We start from the raw sequence: 22,453 nt of genomic DNA, 5'->3' as shown, positions 1-22,453 counted from the left end.
GCTCCCACTGTGTCCAATCACAGCGGGAGTACAGCTCCGGCGTGTGCCTCAGAGCCAATGGAAGAAATCACATACAGGTAAGTGATTTCGCACTTAAGGGCCGCCCTGCTGCAGTAAATGGGGCGGTCCTTAGGTGGTTAATATGGAGATGGCCTCTAATTATTGATATAAAAGCCTCCGCTCTTCTGGGAAGGCTTTCCTCAACCTCTTCGTATGCTGGAATGTTATTTGGATAAATCATTTAGTTAAATTGGTTTAATTCTTTTTCGGAATTCGTTTCATTTTCCGTATTCAAATTGATTCAAATTTTCCAAATTTGAATTCAGAAAGTTTTCGAATTGTTTTCCAATTTCCAAAAACAATAAAATAGAAAAGAAGATAAAGGAATAGAATTGAAAAAAAAATAGAATAGAATAGAAAAGAATATAACAGAAAATAAAAGAGTACACTATAGTAGAGAAAAACAGAACAAAATGGAATAGAAATTAAAAGAATAGAATAGAAAAGAATAGAAAAAAAAAAAAAACAATAGAACAGTATAGAAAGAATAAAACCATTTCCCAAAATTCAAATCTACTCAATTTGAATTAGAATAGAATGGAAAATAATAGAAAATAACAGAATAGGATAGAATATAACCGTCTTCATATTCAAATCTTTTCTATTCTATTTAAATTTGAATTGATTCTATTTGGATTTTGGAAAATGGTTATATTCTTTCTATTCTATAGTTTTTTTTTTTTAAGTCTTTCATTTTTCTATTTTGTATTCTAGTCTTTTCTATTCAAATTCAAATTTATTCTATAGAAAATCTGAATTTCCGAAGATTGGTTATTTTTATTCTATTCTGTTGTTGTTTTTTTTCTATACTATTCTATTATTTTCTGCTCTATTCTAATCTATTTTTTTCTACTCCACTCAAATGTGAATTTATTCTATTTGAATTATGGGAAATGGTTATATTTATTCTATTCTATTGTTTTTTGTATTTTTTTATTTTCTATTCTATTATAGTCTCTTTTATTCTTTTTTTTTTTCTACTCTTTTCTATTCTACTCTATATTATGTATTCAAATCCAAATGTATTCTGTTTGAAATTTGAATTTCAGAAGATGGTTATATTCTTTGTTTTATTATATTCTTTTTTTTATTATTATTATTCTATTCTATCCTATTTTTTTCTGTTCTATTCCTTTACTTTCTATTCCATTTTATTCTATTTTTATTCTATTTGGAAACTGGAAAACAAATCGAAAACTATTCAAAAAGTTTTCGAATACGAAAACTATTTTAAGATGATTCGAAAACTATCCCAATCGATTCGAATGTTGTCCAAATTTTTTTCTTTATTTTTCGGATTAGTTTAAATTCGGAACTATTGTTATTTGAAAATTCGGATACATCTGGATTTCTGAAAACGGAAAATTTGTCTGAATTTCGAATCAGAATGAAACGTACTGCACATGTCTATGAAACACCTGACCTCCCTCAGATGGGGAGGCGTCCACATAGGTTGGGCAAGTAGTGTAGGAGATTCTTTCTGTAGTATTATTATTATTAATAATAATTATTATTATTATAATTATTATTATTTATTATTACAATTATTGCGTATTATTATTATTATTATTATTATTATTATTATTATTATTATTATTATTATGTATTATTATTATTGTGTATTATTATTGTGTATTATTATTATTATTATTTATTATTATTATTATAATTATTGCGTAGTATTGTGTATTATTATTATTATTATTATCATTATTATTTATTATTATTTATTATTATAATTATTATTATAATTATTGCGTAGTATTGTGTATTATTATTTATTATTATTATTATAATTATTATTATTGTATATTATTATTATTATTATTATCATTATTGCGTAGTATTGTGTATTATTATTATTATTTATTATTATAATTATTATTATTGTATATTATTATTATTATCATTATTGCGTAGTATTGTGTATTATTATTATTATTATTATTATTATTTATTATTATTATTATAATTATTATTATTGTATATTATTATTATTATAATTATTGCGTAGTATTGTGTATTATTATTATTATGATTATTATTGTGTAGTATTGTGTATTATTATTATTATTATTATTATTATTATTATTGTGTAGTATTGTGTATTATTATTATTATTATTATTATTATTATTATTATTATTGTGTAGTATTGTATATTGTGTAATTCCTGCGTGTGTCGTATCTTGCAGAGCATCGCGTCATACGTGCGTCAGACTCTGGCAGAGAAGAAGTTATTGTATTACGCCATGGAAAACCTGGACATCCCATTCCGAGATCAGGTAATCCCTATTTCTGGGTGACCAGGTTTTGTATTGAGCTCCGGAAGATTTTACCCCCCTTCATGACCAGCCCATTTTTTTGCTATTCAGCCATCCATCCATCCATCTGTCCATCTATCCATCTATCTGTCCATCATCTATCCATCCATCCGTCCATCCATCTGTCCATCGTCCATCCATCCCTCATCTCTTCTGTTTTGCTTCTCACCATTGGCCAGCCATTGAATCTACATAATGCCGCAGTGATATGGGGGAGGGGGGGTATCCTTCTTATCCTAAGCTTTATGTAAAATAACAACATAACATACACTGTAAAATATATATTGTGTGTATATATATATAATGTTTCTTTTGAGGTTTTATTATGTTTATTTGTATTTTTGCACTCTGTCTGAATTTCTCTCTTTTATTGTTGATTTGTGTTGCAGGATTTATGGACGCCGGAAGAGATTGTCCCAGAGAGTCTACGGGACAGAGTCAGGTCAGAATTCTTCCCATTCTATTACCAAATACATGCGCTGCACAGGAGCAAAGCCAGGGGGTGCTACAGCATAGGTCAGGGGTGCGTGAGCTGGGCAGATAATTACAGGGTTCATTGTGAGGTTGCTGTGTGCTGCACTGCATTTTCTGAGCTGTCAATCATCGCATCCTCCTGGCCCTTACAAGTGGGCGGTTCTGTGACCGGTCTGCTGGTTCAAAGGGGGCGCTCTAACTAATTCACCCCCCCCCCCCCCCGGCCTATTCCGACACTTCTCACAACGATAAAAAGAAAATCTTTTTTTTTTGCTAGAAAATTACTTCCCTAAATATACATATATATATATTTTTTTTTAGCGGAGGCCCTACAGAATAAAAAGATGGCTGTCATCTTTTTATGTCACACGGTATTTGCGCGCCGGCTTTTAAAATGTTTAAAAAAAAACCTTTAGTGAATTTTAATGCACAAAAACATAATATAATACCCAATAGTTTGGTAAAATATAAAAGATGATGTCCCGCCGAGCAAATAGATACTTCAGATTTCAAGCTTTAAAATTGCGCGTGGTCGAGGAACGATGCCAAACTTTTTATAAAATGTTTAAAAAAAAAAAAAAAAACACTTTAGCGCATTTTAATGCGCAAAAACATAATATAATACTGAATACTTGGGTAAAATATAAAGGATGATGTCACGCCGAGTAAATAGATACTTCAAATTTCACGCTTTAAAATTGCGCGTGGTCGTGGAATGACGCCAAACTTGTTTTTAAAACGTTTAAAAAACAAAACAAAAAAAAAACACTTTAGCGCATTTTAATACGCAAAAACATAATATAATACCCAACAGTTGAGTAAAATATAAAATATGATGTCACGCCGAGTAAATAGATACTTCAAATTTCACACTTTAAAATTGCGCGTGGTCGTGGAATGACGCCAAACTGCGAAACACTTTAAAAATCTCCATAGGTGACGCTTTATAAGCCTTTTTACTGCTTACCAGTTTAGAGTTACAGAGGAGGTCCGGTGTTAGAATTATAACACTCGCCATAACCATTGCGGCGATTTTTTAAATCAACTTTATTGCTGTCACAAAGGATGAACAACATTCTCTGTGACTGCATGGGCTGTGACAGGTCCTCTTTACTGAGACGTCTGGGGTCTAATAGACCCCATATCTCCCCTCTGACCTCCAAATTAACCCATGATTAGTTTGGTCAGATGCGTGTTCTAACCGGTAATAACTTGTTCAGTCTGGTGGCTTACGGTTTCTGATGTCACACAGTGGAAGGAGCAACATCCGTTCCTTTCGTTGTGTCCTAGGAACTCGGATGCTGCCGGTCGCCACCTTACCGGACTTTGTACTATCAGTGACACCTTTGTACTATCAGTGACACCTTTGTACTATCAGTGACACCTTTGTACTATCAGTGACACCTTTGTGCTATCAGTGACACCTTTGTGATATCAGTGACACCTTTGTGCTATCAGTGACACCTTTTCTGATCTCAGTGACACCTTTTCTGATATCAGTGACACCTTTGTGATATCTGTGACACCTTTGTGATATCAGTGACACCTTTGTGATATCTGTGACACATTTGTGATATCAGTGATGCCTTTGTAATATCAGTGACACATTTGTGATATCAGTGATGCCTTTGTGCTATCAGTGACACCTTTGTGATATCTGTGACACATTTGTGATATCAGTGATGCCTTTGTAATATCAGTGACACATTTGTGATATCAGTGATGCCTTTGTAATATCAGTGACACATTTGTAATATCAGTGACACCTTTGTGCTATCAGTGACACCTTTGTACTATCAGTGACACCTTTGTGATATCAGTGACACCTTTGTACTATCAGTGACACCTTTGTGGGTATATTTCTGGGAAGTTCCTCTCCAATATAATGAATAGCGGTTTGTAGAGCTGTGATTGGATGAGGGGGGTTGTGGTTGGCCGTGTTTTTCTCTTATTGGTAATGATGAGGTTGAATAGAAATTAAAATAAGCGCAATATCTGTAGATTATTCTCCCATTTACTATCAATTCTGCTTCAAAAATTAAAACTCTGGGTGGTAATTAAATATTAAATTGCTAAACTTATATTATGGAGCGATTAAATAATTATTAAAAATGAAATCTCTGTGTAAACCGATCAGAAAAGCGCAAAAGATGTGCGGAATAAAGGTGCAATAAATATGTAAATATTTGTAAATGAATTCTTCTACATATATAATATTATGTGTCAGTGCTAAACTTCTAATAATAAATATTCTGCAACAAAATCCTCCGACATCAAAGTGCGATCGATATGGAAGAAAAGTGCTGATATAGTGCAATGATTTCCATAATAATATCAAAAGCTATCAGCGATCAATGACAGAATATACAGGAAATATGTGAATAATATAAAGTTCATTAGAGAGAGTCCATACTGCAATCCTCCAGTGACAAAGTGCAAACAGTGCAAATCATCAAATCACAGAGGAGTTCTCAGTGCTAATCATCAAATCACAGAGGAGTTCTCAGTGCTAATCATCCAATCACAGAGGAGTTCTCAGTGCAAATCATCAAATCACAGAGGAGTTCTCAGTGCTAATCATCAAATCACAGAGGAGTTCTCAGTGCTAATCATCAAATCACAGAGGAGTTCTCAGTGCTAATCATCCAATCACAGAGGAGTTCTCAGTGCTAATCATCCAATCACAGAGGAGTTCTCAGTGCTAATCATCCAATCACAGAGGAGTTCTCAGTGCTAATCATCAAATCACAGAGGAGTTCTCAGTGCTAATCATCCAATCACAGAGGAGTTCTCAGTGCTAATCATCCAATCACAGAGGAGTTCTCAGTGCTAATCATCCAATCACAGAGGAGTTCTCAGTGCTAATCATCCAATCACAGAGGAGTTCTCAGTGCTAATCATCAAATCACAGAGGAGTTCTCAGTGCTAATCATCAAATCACAGAGGAGTTCTCAGTGCTAATCATCCAATCACAGAGGAGTTCTCAGTGCTAATCATCCAATCACAGAGGAGTTCTCAGTGCTAATCATCCAATCACAGAGGAGTTCTCAGTGCTAATCATCCAATCACAGAGGAGTTCTCAGTGCTAATCATCCAATCACAGAGGAGTTCTCAGTGCTAATCATCAAATCACAGAGGAGTTCTCAGTGCTAATCATCCAATCACAGAGGAGTTCTCAGTGCTAATCATCCAATCACAGAGGAGTTCTCAGTGCTAATCATCCAATCACAGAGGAGTTCTCAGTGCTAATCATCAAATCACAGAGGAGTTCTCAGTGCTAATCATCCAATCACAGAGGAGTTCTCAGTGCTAATCATCAAATCACAGAGGAGTTCTCAGTGCTAATCATCCAATCACAGAGGAGTTCTCAGTGCTAATCATCCAATCACAGAGGAGTTCTCAGTGCTAATCATCCAATCACAGAGGAGTTCTCAGTGCTAATCATCCAATCACAGAGGAGTTCTCAGTGCTAATCATCAAATCACAGAGGAGTTCTCAGTGCTAATCATCAAATCACAGAGGAGTTCTCAGTGCAAATCATCAAATCACAGAGGAGTTCTCAGTGCTAATCATCCAATCACAGAGGAGTTCTCAGTGCTCAGAGGTGAGGATCCGTCCACCACAGTGATCAATGATTCTGCCCAGGTAAAACTCAGCGGAGATTCTGCTGGTCAGATCATAAACCAGCAAACAAGCCTGAGAGCCGCAATCAATTCCAGCCTGGAATCCTCCTCTCTCCTTGTAAGTTGCTCAATCACCCAGAATAGAGATCAATTCATGATGGAGCACATAAGGGAATATAGAAAGGGATGCCACACATAGCCTAATACTGGAGAATAATTCTTTATTAAAGCAGAGTTCCGGCCTCTGAAATTATTTTTTAATAAAAATCCCCCCAGGACAGTCAGGGTAGTACATTCCACAATGGATAGCCTCTGATCTGTCCCGGGTCGCACTTACCTTTTAGAAGAAATACTTACCTTGAAAATTTCTTCTCCAGCGCTGCCATCTCAGGTGTGGGCAGCTAAAGCCAGAGCGTCCTCTTCCGTGTTCTCTTCGGTCCCACAATGCACTGCACCGGCCCCGCTCGTCACTTCTGGGGCAGGAGCGTCATCCCTCCACAGCTTCCGGGCATGCCCAGAAACTGTTTAGCAGGGAATGCGGTGCCGCACCGGAAAGTGACGAGCGGGGCCGGTGCAGGCGCATTGATTCCTGGTAGTGATGACGTTCAGCTCCCAGGAGTCATCGCAAGCCGGAAGTGATGGCGTGGGCCGCGGCCGCAGAGGGAGGAAGTGGAAGAAAGGTGAGTATATTTTCTTCAATAACAAGGTAAGTAAAGAAAAAAAAACTGGGACTATCCATTTCTTTTACAGGGGAGCAAGCGGATGGCCCAAAATCGATTATAAAAAAATAACAACAATAAACCACTCACATTTGGTGGTGTCTGCCAGACACTGGGAATCTGCACATATAAGATCCATCCACTGCTCGGATCCTGAGGGCATGGCGATAGGACGCTGAGACAGCACCACTGAGAACTCTCACTGCTACTTTCTATCCCTGCTCATGAGTCTTTGTAATACGATCCGAGCAGTGGATGGATCTTATATGTGCAGATTCCCAGTGTCTGGCAGACACCACCAAATGTGAGTGTTTTATTGTTGTTGTTTTTTTTTTTATAAAGAAGTATTCTCCAGTACTACGCTATGTGTGGCATCGCTTTCTATATTCCCTTATGTGCTCCATCATGAATTGATCTCCATTCTGGGGTGATTGAGCAACTTACAAGGAGAGAGGAGGATTCCAGGCTGATATTGATTGCGGCTCTCAGGCTTGTTTGCTGGTTTATGATCTGACCAGCAGAATCTCCGCTGAGTTTTATCTGGGCAGAATCATTGATCACTGTGCTGGACGGATCCTCACCTCTGAGCACTGAGAACTCCTCTGTGATTTGATGATTTGCACTGAGAACTCCTCTGTGATTTGATGATTTGCACTGAGAACTCCTCTGTGATTTGATGATTTGCACTGTTTGCACTTTGTCACTGGAGGATTGCAATATAAACTCTCTCTAATGAACTTTATTCACATATTTACTGTATATTCTGTCATTGATCGCTGATAGATTTTGATATTAATTATGGAAATCATTGCACTATATCAGCACTTTTCTTCAATATCGATCGCACTTTGATGTCGGAGGATTTTGTTGCAGAATATTAATTATTAGAAGATTAGCACTGACACATAATATTATATATGTAGAAGTATTCATTTAAAATTAGTTGTTGCTTGAAAGATTTACATATTTATTGCACCTTTTTTTAGCACATCTTTTGTACTCGCACTTTTCTGATCGGTTTACACAGAGATTTAATTTTTAATAATGATTTAATCACTCCATAATATAAGTTTAGCACTTTAATATTTAATTACCACCCAGAGTTTTAATTTTTGAAGCAGATTTATAGTTAAATGGGAGAATAATCTACAGATATTGCGCTTATTTTACTTTCTATTCATTACTCACATAGCATTGCTGTGGTCCCTGGCTGCGTTTCTGATAGTGTACTCCTATTGGTTAAAGGTCTATAAAACATCCTGTGCACTCGTTCTTTTATTAGTTAATGGTGAGGTTGGGGATTGGCTGTGACAATAACACGTTTTCTTCTGTTATTTAGGGCAGAGAGAGGAGCAGCGGAGGAGGCCGGGGGTGAGTATGTCTCCGGGGACCAATAGGAAGGACGTGTCATGTGATGATCTCATCAGTTGTTATTACAGTAACCTTGTCATAGTAAAACTCCCGTCTCTCATTATGGGGTTCCGGGATTCGTGTTCTCTGGAGTCTTCAAAATCACTAATCCCAGGGATGAGAATACTGTATAATATATGGCAGCGTCTTATCTGTGGGGGCTGCATTAGTTTTTGTTTTTGACAAAAATATTTTTTGCAAGTATAGTAAAATATTTTATACTAATATTTATAGGTAAAGTTGATCCAGGGAATATCCGATTGCCTCTCGGGGGATCAGGAAGGAATTTTTTTCCTCTGCTGTAGTAAATTGGATCATACTTTGCTGGGGTTTTTTCACCTTCCTCTGGATCAACTGCGGGTATAGGAGTGTGTATATGGGAGTGTGTATATAGGAGTGTGTATATAGGAGTGTGTATATAGGAGTGTGTATATGGGAGTGTGTATATAGGAGTGTGTATAGGAGTGTGTATATAAGGAGTGTGTATATAAGGAGTGTGTATATAGGAGTGTGTATATAAGGAGTGTGTATATGGGAGTGTGTATATAGGAGTGTGTATATGGGAGTGTGTATATAAGGAGTGTGTATATAGGAGTGTGTATATAGGAGTGTGTATATAGGAGTGTGTATATAAGGAGTGTGTATATAGGAGTGTGTATATAAGGAGTGTGTATATAAGGAGTGTGTATATAAGGAGTGTGTATATAGGAGTGTGTATATAGGAGTGTGTATATAGGAGTGTGTATATGGGAGTGTGTATATAGGAGTGTGTATAGGAGTGTGTATATAAGGAGTGTGTATATAAGGAGTGTGTATATAAGGAGTGTGTATATAGGAGTGTGTATATAAGGAGTGTGTATATGGGAGTGTGTATATAGGAGTGTGTATATGGGAGTGTGTATATAAGGAGTGTGTATATAGGAGTGTGTATATAGGAGTGTGTATATAGGAGTGTGTATATAAGGAGTGTGTATATAAGGAGTGTGTATATAAGGAGTGTGTATATAGGAGTGTGTATATAAGGAGTGTGTATATGGGAGTGTGTATATAGGAGTGTGTATATAGGAGTGTGTATATAGGAGTGTGTATATAAGGAGTGTGTATATAAGGAGTGTGTATATATGAGTGTGTATATAAGGAGTGTGTATATATGAGTGTGTATATAAGGAGTGTGTATAGGAGTGTGTATATAGGAGTGTGTATATAGGAGTGTGTATAGGAGTGTGTATATGGGAGTGTGTATATGGGAGTGTGTATATAAGGAGTGTGTATATAGGAGTGTGTATATAGGATTGTTTATATAAGGAGTGTGTATATAGGAGTGTGTATATAGGAGTGTGTGTATGGGATTGTGTATATAGGAGTATGTATATAGGATTGTGTATATAGGAGTGTGTATATAGGGGTGTATATGGGAGTGTGTATATAGGAGTGTGTATATGGGAGTGTGTATATGGGAGTGTTTTATATGGGAGTGTGTGTATGGGAGTGTGTGTATGGGATTGTGTATATAGGAGTGTGTATATGGGAGTGTGTATATGGGAGTGTGTATATGGGAGTGTGTATATAGGATTGTGTATATAGGATTGTGTATATGGGAGTGTGTATATGGGAGTGTGTATATGGGAGTGTGTATATGGGAGTGTGTATATGGGAGTGTGTATATAGGATTGTGTATATAGGAGTGTGTATATGGGAGTGTGTATATATGTGTGTATATGGGAGTGTGTATATGGGAGTGTGTATATGGGAACGTGTATATGGGAGTGTGTATATAGGATTGTGTATATAGCAGAGTGTGTATATAGGAGTGTGTATGGGAGTGTGTATATAGGAGTGTGTATATAGGAGTGTGTATATAGGAGTGTGTATATGGGAGTGTGTATATATGTGTGTATATGGGAGTGTGTATATGGGAGTGTGTATATAGGAGTGTGTATATAGGAGTGTGTATATGGGAGTGTGTATATAGGAGTGTGTATATAGGAGTGTGTATATGGGAGTGTGTATATAGGAGTGTGTATATAGGAGTGTGTATATGGGAGTGTGTATATAGGAGTGTGTATATGGGAGTGTGTATATAGCAGTGTGTATATAGGAGTGTGTATATAGGAGTGTGTATATAGGAGTGTGTATATAGGAGTGTGTATATGGGAGTGTGTATATATGTGTGTATATGGGAGTGTGTATATGGGAGTGTGTATATAGGAGTGTGTATATAGGAGTGTGTATATGGGAGTGTGTATATAGGAGTGTGTATAGGAGTGTGTATATAAGGAGTGTGTATATAAGGAGTGTGTATATAAGGAGTGTGTATATAGGAGTGTGTATATAAGGAGTGTGTATATGGGAGTGTGTATATAGGAGTGTGTATATGGGAGTGTGTATATAAGGAGTGTGTATATAAGGAGTGTGTATATAAGGAGTGTGTATATAAGGAGTGTGTATATAGGAGTGTGTATATAAGGAGTGTGTATATGGGAGTGTGTATATGGGAGTGTGTATATAGGAGTGTGTATATAGGAGTGTGTATATAGGAGTGTGTATATAAGGAGTGTGTATATAAGGAGTGTGTATATATGAGTGTGTATATAAGGAGTGTGTATATATGAGTGTGTATATAAGGAGTGTGTATAGGAGTGTGTATATAGGAGTGTGTATATAGGAGTGTATATATAGGAGTGTGTATATGGGAGTGTGTATATGGGAGTGTGTATATAAGGAGTGTGTATATAGGAGTGTGTATATAGGATTGTTTATATAAGGAGTGTGTATATAGGAGTGTGTATATAGGAGTGTGTGTATGGGAGTGTGTGTATGGGATTGTGTATATAGGAGTATGTATATAGGATTGTGTATATAGGGGTGTATATGGGAGTGTGTATATGGGAGTGTGTATATGGGAGTGTGTATATGGGAGTGTTTTATATGGGAGTGTGTGTATGGGAGTGTGTGTATGGGATTGTGTATATAGGAGTGTGTATATGGGAGTGTGTATATGGGAGTGTGTATATAGGATTGTGTATATAGGATTGTGTATATGGGAGTGTGTATATGGGAGTGTGTATATAGGATTGTGTATATAGGAGTGTGTATATGGGAGTGTGTATATATGTGTGTATATGGGAGTGTGTATATGGGAGTGTGTATATGGGAACGTGTATATGGGAGTGTGTATATAGGATTGTGTATATAGCAGAGTGTGTATATAGGAGTGTGTATGGGAGTGTGTATATGTGATTGTGTATATGGGAGTGTGTATATATGTGTGTATATATGTGTGTATATAGCAGTGTGTATATAGGAGTGTGTATATAGCAGTGTGTATATAGGAGTGTGTATATAGGAGTGTGTATATAGGAGTGTGTATATAGGAGTGTGTATATAGGAGTGTGTATATGGGAGTGTGTATATATGTGTGTATATGGGAGTGTGTATATGGGAGTGTGTATATGGGAACGTGTATATGGGAGTGTGTATATAGGATTGTGTATATAGCAGAGTGTGTATATAGGAGTGTGTATGGGAGTGTGTATATAGGATTGTGTATATAGCAGAGTGTGTATATAGGAGTGTGTATATGGGAGTGTGTATATGTGATTGTGTATATAGGAGTGTGTATATGGGAGTGTGTATATATGTGTGTATATATGTGTGTATATAGGAGTGTGTATATATGAGTGTGTATATGGGAGTGTGTATATGGGAGTGTGTATATAGGAGAGTGTGTATATAGGAGAGTGTATATGTGATTGTGTATAGGAGTGTGTAATGCGCAATTGTCATTCAAAGTGTGCCAGCGCTGAAAGCTGAAAATTGACCTGGGCAGGAAGGGGGAGGGGAGTGGCCGGTATTGAAGGGGTTAAATTGTTTCCTGTGGATAATTTAAAGTAATGAAGTTTGTCCTTTCCCCCAAGTGTGCGCAATTTTAAAGCGTGACATGTTGGGTATCTATTTACTCGTCTTATATACAGTATATATATATATATGTGACATGAAATATTGCAATATTCACCATTTTATTCTCTAGGGCCTCTGCTAAAATATATTATATTCTGTTTGGGGGTTTGAAGTAATCTTCTAGCAAAAAAACTGATACTTTTTCCATGTAGGAGAGAAATGTCAGAATTGGTCGGTGGGGAAGTTGTTACATTTCTTTTTTACATTGTTACATAATAGTTGAGGTTGAATAAAGACAATGGTCTGTGTGTGTCAGTGTAGAATCTTTTCCTATATCTCTGTATGTTGTGTTCTTTGAGATGCACATCTAAGAGTCCTATAAAAGTATCCATACTCCCTGCTGACACCACCAATTGTGGAAGAAAGTTTTATTTTATTTTTTTAAAGGGTTAGGGGTTAATTATTTATTATTACATAGTATTCATTAGTTGTATTTATTTATTATAAAATCAATCAGAAAGGCAGCGCTAACAGGTAAATATTATATATATATATATATATATATCGATATAACTGTGTTCAAAAATCTAAAAATAAATATATAATAAAGTGCATATGGTGATCAATGAATATAGAATTAATATATTTTATTAAATTTAATTTAAATTAATTAATTGCACAATGGACATACTATTGTAATATTCTTTTGCACTTTAATATTTATTAATTCTATATTCATTGATCACGATATGCACTTTATTATATATTTATTTTTAGATTTTTGAACACAGTTATATCGATATATTTATTATATTTACCTGTTAGCGCTGCCTTTCTGATTGATTTTACCACATTCTGTTTTTTTACTTAGTGAACAGCAGCTCCAGGAAGCATAGTTTTATTCACCTTTTTACATTTATACACCTTTTAGCGGGGGTTTTAACCATTTAGTTTTCACATGTATTTATTTATTATTTATTTGTGTATTTATTTTACATTTATTTTTTCATTTATTATTATTATTATTATTATTAGTAATAGTAGTGGTATTAACACCCTAACCCTATAAAAAAAAATAAAAAATAAACCAATAAATAATCCTAACCCCAACTCCTAATCCTAACCTTAACTCTAACCCCTTACCCTAACAACAACAAAAAAATTTAATGAATAATAATTTTAAAAAAAAAGGAATAAAAGCAGCTGGAAAAAATAAAAAATCAGAAAAATGTAGCAACAAATGTAACAGATGATAGTTTTCTCTATTGGCTAATAAAAGCTCAAAAACGCTGTATAAAAATGTGCAAATTGCGCATAAAAACGTGCCAAAATAGCATATAAGAGCGTGCATAAAAATGATTTTCCAGTCCGGTTTTTCAGCCCCCTCATGTCATATGGAGCTTTGTTGGCTCAGGATGGTTTAGTGGTCATGTGAAAGAACCATTTGCCCCAGTAGAAAGTGATGGACATATGGTGGAGTTCCTCGTGAGTCCCAGTATGGAAGCCATGTTGTGGTCATGTGACACTGCTCTTTCTCCCCCCAGGAGATCTGCCCTATGAGGAGGTATCTGTCACACTTAGCCCAAGACAGATGAATGGAACAGTCCGTGTGACTCTGGATGGGGTCCTCAGTATGGATGAGTGCGAGTCTCTGCTCAGTCTAGTCCAGGTGAGTGGAGTGATAGATTGGGGCCTTGGCTCTGGGAAGATACAAATAAGAGGATGGGGGGGGGGGGGTTGGGGGTTGGGCATGGCTTGGTTTGGAAAGAGATGAGTCTTTAATATTTTCTCCTTTCAGGAAGCTGAAGCCTCAGGAGACGGGTTTAAAGCTAGACGGTCACCGCACACCCCTCGGGAGAAGATCCAATCACTGACTGTACTGCGAGCACTAGAGGTCAGCACACTGCATTCTACTAAACAAACACCGGGGGGAGCTACAGTGTGATATAAACTCTGTCTATGGGGAAAAGTATTGGGCTATAAAAGGGACACTCCACCCACAGTTACATAGTTAGTCAGGTTGAAAAAAAAGTCCATCTGGCTCCACCAATAAAAAACAAAAAAGAAAACCCAACCATACAATCCCATATACACAATCCTATACCCTCCCCAACCATACAATCCCATATACACAATCCTATACCCTCCCCAACCATACAATCCCATATACACAATCCTATACCCACCCCAACCATACAATCCCATATACACAATCCTATAACCACCCCAACCATACAATCCCATATACACAATCCTATACCCTCCCCACCATACAATCCGCTATACACAATCCTATACCCTCCCCAACCATACAATCCCATATACACAATCCTATACCCACCCCAACCATACAATCCCATATACACAATCCTATACCCACCCCAACCATACAATCCCATATACACAATCCTATAACCACCCCAACCATACAATCCCATATACACAATCCTATAACCACCCCAACCATACAATCCCATATACACAATCCTATACCCACCCCAACCATACAATCCCATATACACAATCCTATACCCTCCCCAACCATACAATCCCATATACACAATCCTATACCCACCCCAACCATACAATCCCATATACACAATCCTATACCCACCCCAACCATACAATCCCATATACACAATCCTATACCCTCCCCAACCATACAATCCCATATACACAATCCTATACCTTCCCCAACCATACAATCCCATATACACAATCCTATACCCTCCCCAACCATACAATCCCATATACACAATCCTATACCCACCCCAACCATACAATCCCATATACACCATCCTATACCCACCCCAACCATACAATCCCATATATACAATCCTTTACCCTCCCCAACCATACAATCCCATATACACAATCCTATACCCACCCCAACCATACAATCCCATATACACAATCCTATACCCTCCCCAACCATACAATCCCATATACACAATCCTATACCCACCCCAACCATACAATCCCCTATACACAATCCTATACCCTCCCCAACCATACAATCCCATATACACAATCCTATACCCTCCCCAACCATACAATCCCATATACACAATCCTATACCCTCCCCAACCATACAATCCCATATACACAATCCTATACCCTCCCCAACCATACAATCCCATATACACAATTCTATACCCACCCCAACCATACAATCCCATATACACAATCCTATACCCTCCCCAACCATACAATCCCATATACACAATCCTATACCCTCCCCAACCATACAATCCCATATACACAATCCTATACCCACCCCAACCATACAATCCCCTATACACAATCCTATACCCTCCCCAACCATACAATCCCATATACACAATCCTATACCCTCCCCAACCATACACTCCCATATACACCATCCTATACCCTCCCCAACCATACAATCCCATATACACAATCCTATACCCACCCCAACCATACAATCCCATATACACCATCCTATACCCTCCCCAACCATACAATCCCATATACACAATCCTATACCCTCCCCAACCATACAATCCCATATACACAATCCTATACCCTCCCCAACCATACAATCCCATATACACAATCCTATACCCACCCCAACCATACAATCCCATATACACAATCCTATACCCGCCCCAACCATACAATCCCATATACACAATCCTATACCCTCCCCAACCATACAATCCCATATACACAATCCTATACCTACCCCAACCATACAATCCCATATACACCATCCTATACCCTCCCCAACCATACAATCCCATATACACATTCCTATACCCTCCCCAACCATACAATCCCATATACACAATCCTATACCCACCCCAACCATACAATCCCATATACACAATCCTATACCCACCCAAACCATACAATCCCATATACACAATCCTATACCCACCCCAACCACACAATCCCATATACACAATCCTATACCCGCCCCAACCATACAATCCCATATACACAATCCTATACCCGCCCCAACCATACAATCCCATATACACAATCCTATACCCTCCCCAACCATACAATCCCATATACACAATCCTATACCCACCCCAACCATACAATCCCATATACACAATCCTATACCCTCCCCAACCATACAATCCCATATACACAATCCTATACCCGCCCCCACCATACAATCCCATATACACAATCCTATACCCTCCCCAACCATACAATCCCATATACACAATCCTATACCCACCCCAACCATACAATCCCATATACACAATCCTATACCCACCCCAACCATACAATCCCATATACACAATCCTATACCCACCCCAACCATACAATCCCATATACACAATCCTATACCCGCCCCAACCATACAATCCCATATACACAATCCTATACCCTCCCCAACCATACAATCCCATATACACAATCCTATACCCGCCCCAACCATACAATCCCATATACACATTCCTATACCCGCCCCAACCATACAATCCCATATACACAATCCTATACCCACCCCAACCATACAATCCCCTATACACCATCCTATACCCGCCCCAACCATACAATCCCATATACACAATCCTATACCCGCCCCAACCATACAATCCCATATACACAATCCTATACCCGCCCCAACCATACAATCCCATATACACAATCCTATACCCGCCCCAACCATACAATCCCATATACACAATCCTATACCCGCCCCAACCATACAATCCCATATACACAATCCTATACCCGCCCCAACCATCAATCCCATATACACAATCCTATACCCACCCCCACCATACATAGTTACATAGTTACATAGTTAGTGAGGCTGAAAAAAGACACAAGTCCATCCAGTTCAACCTATGATGTGTGTGTGTGTTTGCTTTTAACCGTACATTGTATACCCCTGTATGTTGTACATTGTATACCCCCTGTATGTTGTACATTGTATACCCCTGTATGTTGTACATTGTATACCCCTGTATGTTGTACATTGTATACCCCTGTATGTTGTGGTCTTTAAGGTGTCCATCCAATAGTTTTTTGAAACTATCAATGCTCCCTGCTGATACGACTGCTTGCGGAAGAGAATTCCACATCCTTACCGCTCTTACAGTGAAGAACCCCTTACGCACTTTAAGGTTAAACCGCCTTTCCTCAAGTTTTAGTGAGTGGCCACGTGTATTATTGTATCTCCTTTCTCTGAATAGTTTGTTCCTTATGCTAGGGTCACCAGTACAGTATTTGTACATTGATATCATATCCCCCCTCAATCGTCTCTTCTCCAGAGAGAATAGGTTCAGTGCTTGTAGTCTTTCCTCATAGCCGATGTCCTCCATTCCCCTAATTATTTTTGTTGCTCTTCTCTGGACTTTCTCCAGTTCCAGCACATCCTTCCTGAGGACCGGTGCCCAGAACTGGACAGCATACTCCAGATGTGGCCGGACCAGAGTCTTGTAGAGAGGGAGAATAATCTCTTTATTTCTGGAGTGAATCCCCTTTTTTATACATCCCAGTATTCTGTTGGCTTTGCTTGCAGCGGCTTGGCATTGCATGCCACTTCCAAGCTTGTTGTCTACCAGTACCCCCAGGTCCTTTTCCATCCTAGACTCACCCAGAGGTTCCCCCCCTAGTGAGTAGCTTGCTTTCTGGTTACTGGCCCCCAAGTGCATTACTTTACATTTTTCTACATTAAATCTCATCTGCCATGTAGTTGCCCCCGCTCCCCCCACCCCGTTATTTTGTTCAGGTCCGCTTGCAAGGTTTCCACATCCTGCATAGAAGATATTGGCATGCCTAATTTAGTATCATCTGCAAATACTGAGATTGTACTAGATATCCCCTCCTCTAGATCATTTATGAATAAATTAAACAGGATTGGTCCCAGGACAGAACCCTGGGGGACCCCACTTTCCACACCCGCCCACTCCGAGTACTCCCCATTAATCACCACCCTCTGGACTCTCCCCTGGAGCCAGTTCTCTATCCAGGTACTCACCCTATGGTCCATACCTACCTTCCTTAGTTTGTACAGTAAGCGTTTGTGGGGAACGGTGTCAAAGGCCTTTGCAAAGTCCAGATACACCACATCCACAGACCTTCCTTTATCCAGATACACCACATCCACAGGCTTACCTTTATCTAGGTGGCAGCTCACTTCATCGTAGAAGGTTAATAGATTGGTTTGGCATGAACGATTTTTCATGAATCCATGCTGATTACTACTTATAATACCGTTTTCATTACTAAAGTCTTGTATGTGGTCCCTTATCATCCCCTCCAAAATTTTGCAGACTACTGATGTTAGGCTGACCGGCCTATAGTTACCCGGGATATATCTCGGCCCCTTTTTAAATATTGGTACCACGTTGGCTTTTTTCCAATCAGCTGGCACCATACCCGTCTGTAAACTATCCTTAAAGATCAAGAATAATGGTCTGGCAATCACCTGGCTGAGCTCATTAAGAACCCTTGGGTGCAAGCCATCCGGTCCCGGGGATTTATTTATGTTAAGTTTCTCTAGTTTAGCTCTAAGTCTATCCTCTGTTAGCCATGGCGGCACTTCCTGAGGTGTATTATTTAGTTCGGCCTTACAAGCTGGGTTCGTGTAGCCCCCCGATTCCTTTGTGAAGACTGAAGAGAAGAAATTATTTAACACTTCCGCCTTTTCTCTGTCCTCAGTGGCCATATTTCCTTTATCATCTTTTATGGGGCCAATGTGTTCTGGCCTCGCTTTCTTACTGTTTATATAGTTAAAGAACTTCTTGGGGTTCTTTTTACTCTCCTCCGCTATATGTCTCTCGTGTTCTATTTTAGCCGCCCTGATTTCATCTTTACATTTCTTATTACACTCTTTGTAATGCTTAAATGCTGCCAATGACCCCTCAGTCTTGTATTTTTTGAAGGCCTTTTCTTTAGCTCTAATATACATTTTTATGTTGGAGTTTAGCCACCCAGGGTTTAGTTTTGCTCTTTTAAATTTATTTCCCTGTGGAATGCACTGGCCCACCCCCTTGTTAAGTATGCTCTTGAAGCACTCCCATTTTTCCTCCGTGTTCTTTGTTCCCAGGGTTCTATCCCATTTGATATTTTCTAGCAGCGAGCGCAGTTTAGGGAAATTGGCTCTTTTGAAATTCAGTGTCCTTATATTACCCTTGTGTTTCCTATTACTGTAATTAATACTGAAACCAATTGACCTATGGTCACTGTTCCCTAAGTTGCCCCGTATTTCTATATCCGTGAGCAGGTCTGTATTGTTGGTAATCAGTAGGTCAAGTACCGCATTGTTTCTTGTCGGTGCATTCACCATCTGACCCATGAAATTGTCCTGCAAAACATTTAGGAACTGTCGAGACTTGGCTGAATGCGCGGTTCCTTCTGCCCAGTCTATATCAGGATAATTAAAGTCCCCCATTATAATGACATTTCCCATCCTTGCTGCCAATCCTATCTGTAACATGAGGTCCACCTCACCCTCCTCACTCTGGTTTGGGGGCCTATAGCATACGCCCAATATTACCTTCCCCACCGTGCCTTCCCTTTGAAGCTCTACCCATAGGGATTCTGCTTCGTCCATAGCTCCATTATTAATATCATCCCTCATATTTACCTGTATACTGTTCTTAATATACAAACATACCCCTCCCCCTTTTTTACCCTCTCTATCTCTGCGATAAAGGGAATACCCCTGAATGGTCGCCATCCAGTCATGAGAGCTGTCAAACCAAGTCTCAGTTATCCCCACAAAATCTAAGTCCTCCTCAAACATCAGCAGCTCCAGCTCTCCCATCTTGTTGGCCAGGCTTCTGGCATTGGTATACAAGCCTCGTAATTTAGATTGGTTACATTTATCCTCATTTGATGTTTTTAGGCTGCTCTCTTGATTTTTCCCCGTACCCACCCTGGGTATAGGAGCTCCGAACACCCTACCGCTAATGCCCCCATTTCTGCCCTCTGAAACTTGCTTTCCACTGGCTAATTCTACATCTGTACCCTCCCCCCCATTCCCTAGTTTAAAAGCCCCTCTAGCTTTTTGGCCATCCTCTCACCCAGTACGGCTGCACCCACCCCATTTAGGTGCAATCCGTCCCTACCAAAGAGCCGGTGACCGACTGAGAAGACGGCCCAGTTCTCCAGGAACCCGAAACCCTCCTTACTACACCAGCTCCTCAGCCACTCGTTAACTTCCCTAATCTCCCGCTGCCTCTCTGGTGTGGCTCGAGGTACCGGTAGTATTTCGGAAAATACTACCTTGGAGGTCCTAGTCCTCAACTTAGCGCCTAAGTCCCTGAAATCGTTTAGGACTCTCCGTCTTCCTCTGCCTATGTCATTGGTACCCACGTGTACCATGACAGCTGGGTCTTCCCCAGCCCCACCCAGTAATCTGTTCACCCGATCCGCGATGTGCCGAACCCGAGCGCCCGGCAAACAACAGACTGTTCGGCGCACACGGTCTTTGTCACAGATTACACTGTCTGCCCTTCTAATAATTGAGTCCCCTACCACCAGCACCTGTCTTTCCTTTCCCTTTCTCCCAGCCTCACTGGAGGAGTTCTTCCCCTGGCAGCTAGGGGCGTCGCTCTGCTCCAGCAATGCTGGTCCCTGACTGGTTTCCCCAACATCACACAACGGGGCGTATCTATTGGGGTGCTCCAGCCCAGGATCAGCCTCCTTGCCTTGTCCCCTTCTACCCCTCCTAACTGTCACCCCTCTGCTCTGCTCTGATGCCTGCACCTCCGATACTCCGCCCACCTCTGTGCAGACCCCTGCCTGCACCTGATTGGTACAATCCTGGCTCTCCTCCGGTATGGACATTGGTCTCAGTGTTGCCAGCTGCTTCCCTAGATTCAGGACCTGAGCTTCCAGGGAAGCAACGTGCTCACATTTTGCACATTTGTATTCGCCCTCGATCGCATGTCCGAGGAACGCATACATATCACAAGATGTACACCGAGTCGCATCTCCACACCCGCCGGGCATTGTACCTACTATCTAATCTAATGGGGATTCAGCGATTTAAGTCTATCCTATGTGGCTATTTCCTGGCTTCCTAACGCTACCTTCTCACCCTCTGGTATTCCGCTTCACTCACTTGACACCGGTCAGTCACCCAACACTCACAATCTCACAGCCCGGTCAGACGCACAACGCCGAGTCGCACAGCCCGGTCAGACGCACAACACTCAGTCGCACAGCCCGGTCAGACGCACAACACTCAGTCGCACAGCCCGGTCAGACGCACAACACTCAGTCGCACAGCCCGGTCAGACTCACAACACTGAGTCGCACAGCCCGGTCAGACGCACAACACCGAGTCGCACAGCCCGGTCAGACGCACAACACTCAGTCGCACAGCCCGGTCAGACGCACAACACTCAGTCGCACAGCCCGGTCAGACTCACAACACTGAGTCGCACAGCCCGGTCAGACGCACAACACTGAGTCGCACAGCCCGGTCAGACGCACAACACTGAGTCGCACAGCCCGGTCAGACGCACAACACTGAGTCGCACAGCCCGGTCAGACGCACAACACTGAGTCGCACAGCCCGGTCAGACGCACAACACTCAGTCGCACAGCCCGGTCAGACTCACAACACTGAGTCGCACAGCCCGGTCAGACTCACAACACTGAGTCGCACAGCCCAGTCAGACGCACAACACTGAGTCGCACAGCCCGGTCAGACGCCCAACACTCAAGTAGTGATAGGTACTCCCAGACACTCAGGTAGCAACAGGTACTCCCAGATACTCAGGCACTCACAGGTACTCAGGCGCTCACAGGTACTCAGGTGCTCACAGGTACTCAGGCGCTCACAGGTACTCAGGCGCTCACAGGTACTCAGGCGCTCACAGGTACTCAGGCGCTCCCAGATACTCAGGTGCTCCCAGATACTCAGGTGCTCCCAGATACTCCCAGGTACTCACAGGTACTCAGGCACTCACAGGTACTCAGGCACTCACAGGTACTCAGGC

At 40.1% G+C, this 22,453-nt stretch overlaps 1 protein-coding gene across 1 annotated transcript in view; it reads left to right on the top strand.

Moving 5' to 3' along the window:
- P3H3 (prolyl 3-hydroxylase 3) overlaps window positions 1-22,453 on the top strand; it is a 95,250-nt gene that overhangs the window by 27,450 nt on the left and 45,347 nt on the right. Inside the window, exons 6-10 of the mRNA XM_082269184.1 lie at window positions 2,255-2,344; window positions 2,773-2,825; window positions 8,539-8,570; window positions 14,054-14,178; window positions 14,308-14,403. Coding sequence (XP_082125310.1) covers window positions 2,255-2,344; window positions 2,773-2,825; window positions 8,539-8,570; window positions 14,054-14,178; window positions 14,308-14,403 — 396 coding nt within the window. The remainder of the gene's footprint in view (window positions 1-2,254; window positions 2,345-2,772; window positions 2,826-8,538; window positions 8,571-14,053; window positions 14,179-14,307; window positions 14,404-22,453) is intronic.

The sequence above is a fragment of the Pelophylax lessonae genome (genome assembly GCF_965119305.1).
Source record: "Pelophylax lessonae genome assembly, chromosome: 9".
NCBI classification, from domain to species: domain Eukaryota; kingdom Metazoa; phylum Chordata; class Amphibia; order Anura; family Ranidae; genus Pelophylax; species Pelophylax lessonae.
The sequence above is the reverse complement of the archived record's forward strand: the minus strand, read 5'-3'. Positions and strand labels throughout refer to the sequence as shown.